The 1161-nt window shown below is 45.5% G+C and overlaps 1 protein-coding gene across 1 annotated transcript; it reads right to left on the bottom strand.

Moving 5' to 3' along the window:
• Window positions 1-437: 437 nt before the first annotated feature.
• LOC124365546 (histone H2B-like) lies at window positions 438-809 on the bottom strand. Its single transcript, XM_046821537.1, has one exon. The coding sequence runs from the start codon at window positions 807-809 to the stop codon at window positions 438-440; it is 372 nt and encodes a 123-aa protein (XP_046677493.1).
• Between the last annotated feature and the right edge of the window lie 352 nt (window positions 810-1161).

Raw genomic sequence — 1161 nt, 5'->3', positions numbered from 1 at the left:
GATGTATGTGATAACCCTGGTTCTTGGAGAAAACACAGGAGTATATATGAAAATATATATGGAATTCTGTAATATCGATGAATTAGAATTAACGTCTATGTAAAATGTAATGTTTTTTATTTTTTGGTTGGGGGGGAATAAATATGCCACGTTATTGGGTAAATAAAAAAATTACAATTAGCCTGTGTTGATTGCTATTGAAATTTGAATAAATGAACAAAAGAACAGTAAAGATCCTGGAATTTTGTATTATTAAAAACTGTACAAATAGGTGATTTCAATATAAAACAAGTCGAGAGCTGCTTGTTATATACAATAACAGATTTCACTGTTTACACAACCAAAAGCAGTCAAATAAGCGAAAACGAACAAGTTTTTAGTGGCCTTTAGAAAGGCCGTTTGTGCGGAGCGGGCTCGCTCGTTGCGTGGTTGCCGGCTTACTTGGAGCTGGTGTTTTTGGTCACGGCCTTGGTACCTTCACTCACGGCGTGCTTGGCCAACTCGTCGGGCAACAGGAGCCTGACGGCGGTCTGGATCTCCCGTGACGTGATAGTCGACCGCTTGTTGTAGTGTGCCAGGCGAGAGGCTTCGGCGGCTATGCGCTTGAATATGTCGTTCACGAAGCTGTTCATGATGGACATGGCCTTGCTGGAAACACCGGTGTCAGGGTGGACCTGTTTCAGTACCTTGTAAATGTAGATCGCGTAACTCTCCTCCCTCCTGCGCTTCTTCTTCTTGACGCCCTTGGTGATGTTCTTCTGGGCCTTGCCGGCCTTCTTGACGGCTTGTCCGCTCGCTTTGGGTGGCATCCTGAGTCGCTGTTGTACCAGGAGAATAAGCCAAAATTCAGCCAGTCAGTCACTGTGACTGTGGGGGTTGTTCCCCCACATCTTTCAAAGCCTCTGCCGGTTTGGCTTTTACTTAGTGTCCGTAAGGGTCAAAGACCTAGTAGCTTTCGCTACTTGTCAGTGGTGTGGTGTAGTGTCGTAGTGTAGTATTAGTCGTAGTCGTAATCGTTCAGACTTCCATTGGAAGATGAAGTTGGGGGACCTCCTGGGCACTGTGTTCTAGGAGATGTTTCTACGGTGAAGATGCTGCGGTTTCTTCTAGTCTCGATGTTAGTCCGTACACGAAGCACCTGATGGTAGTGACGTTGGATGA

This window comes from Homalodisca vitripennis, chromosome 6 (assembly GCF_021130785.1).
Source record: "Homalodisca vitripennis isolate AUS2020 chromosome 6, UT_GWSS_2.1, whole genome shotgun sequence".
In the NCBI taxonomy this organism is placed as follows: domain Eukaryota; kingdom Metazoa; phylum Arthropoda; class Insecta; order Hemiptera; family Cicadellidae; genus Homalodisca; species Homalodisca vitripennis.
Note: the sequence above shows the minus strand (reverse complement) of the source record. Positions and strands in the feature narration are given on the sequence as shown.

Bases quoted from the DNA above. Each gene is read 5' to 3' on its own strand.
- LOC124365546 (XM_046821537.1), bottom strand. From the start codon at position 809: ATGCCACCCAAAGCGAGCGGACAAGCCGTCAAGAAGGCCGGCAAGGCC.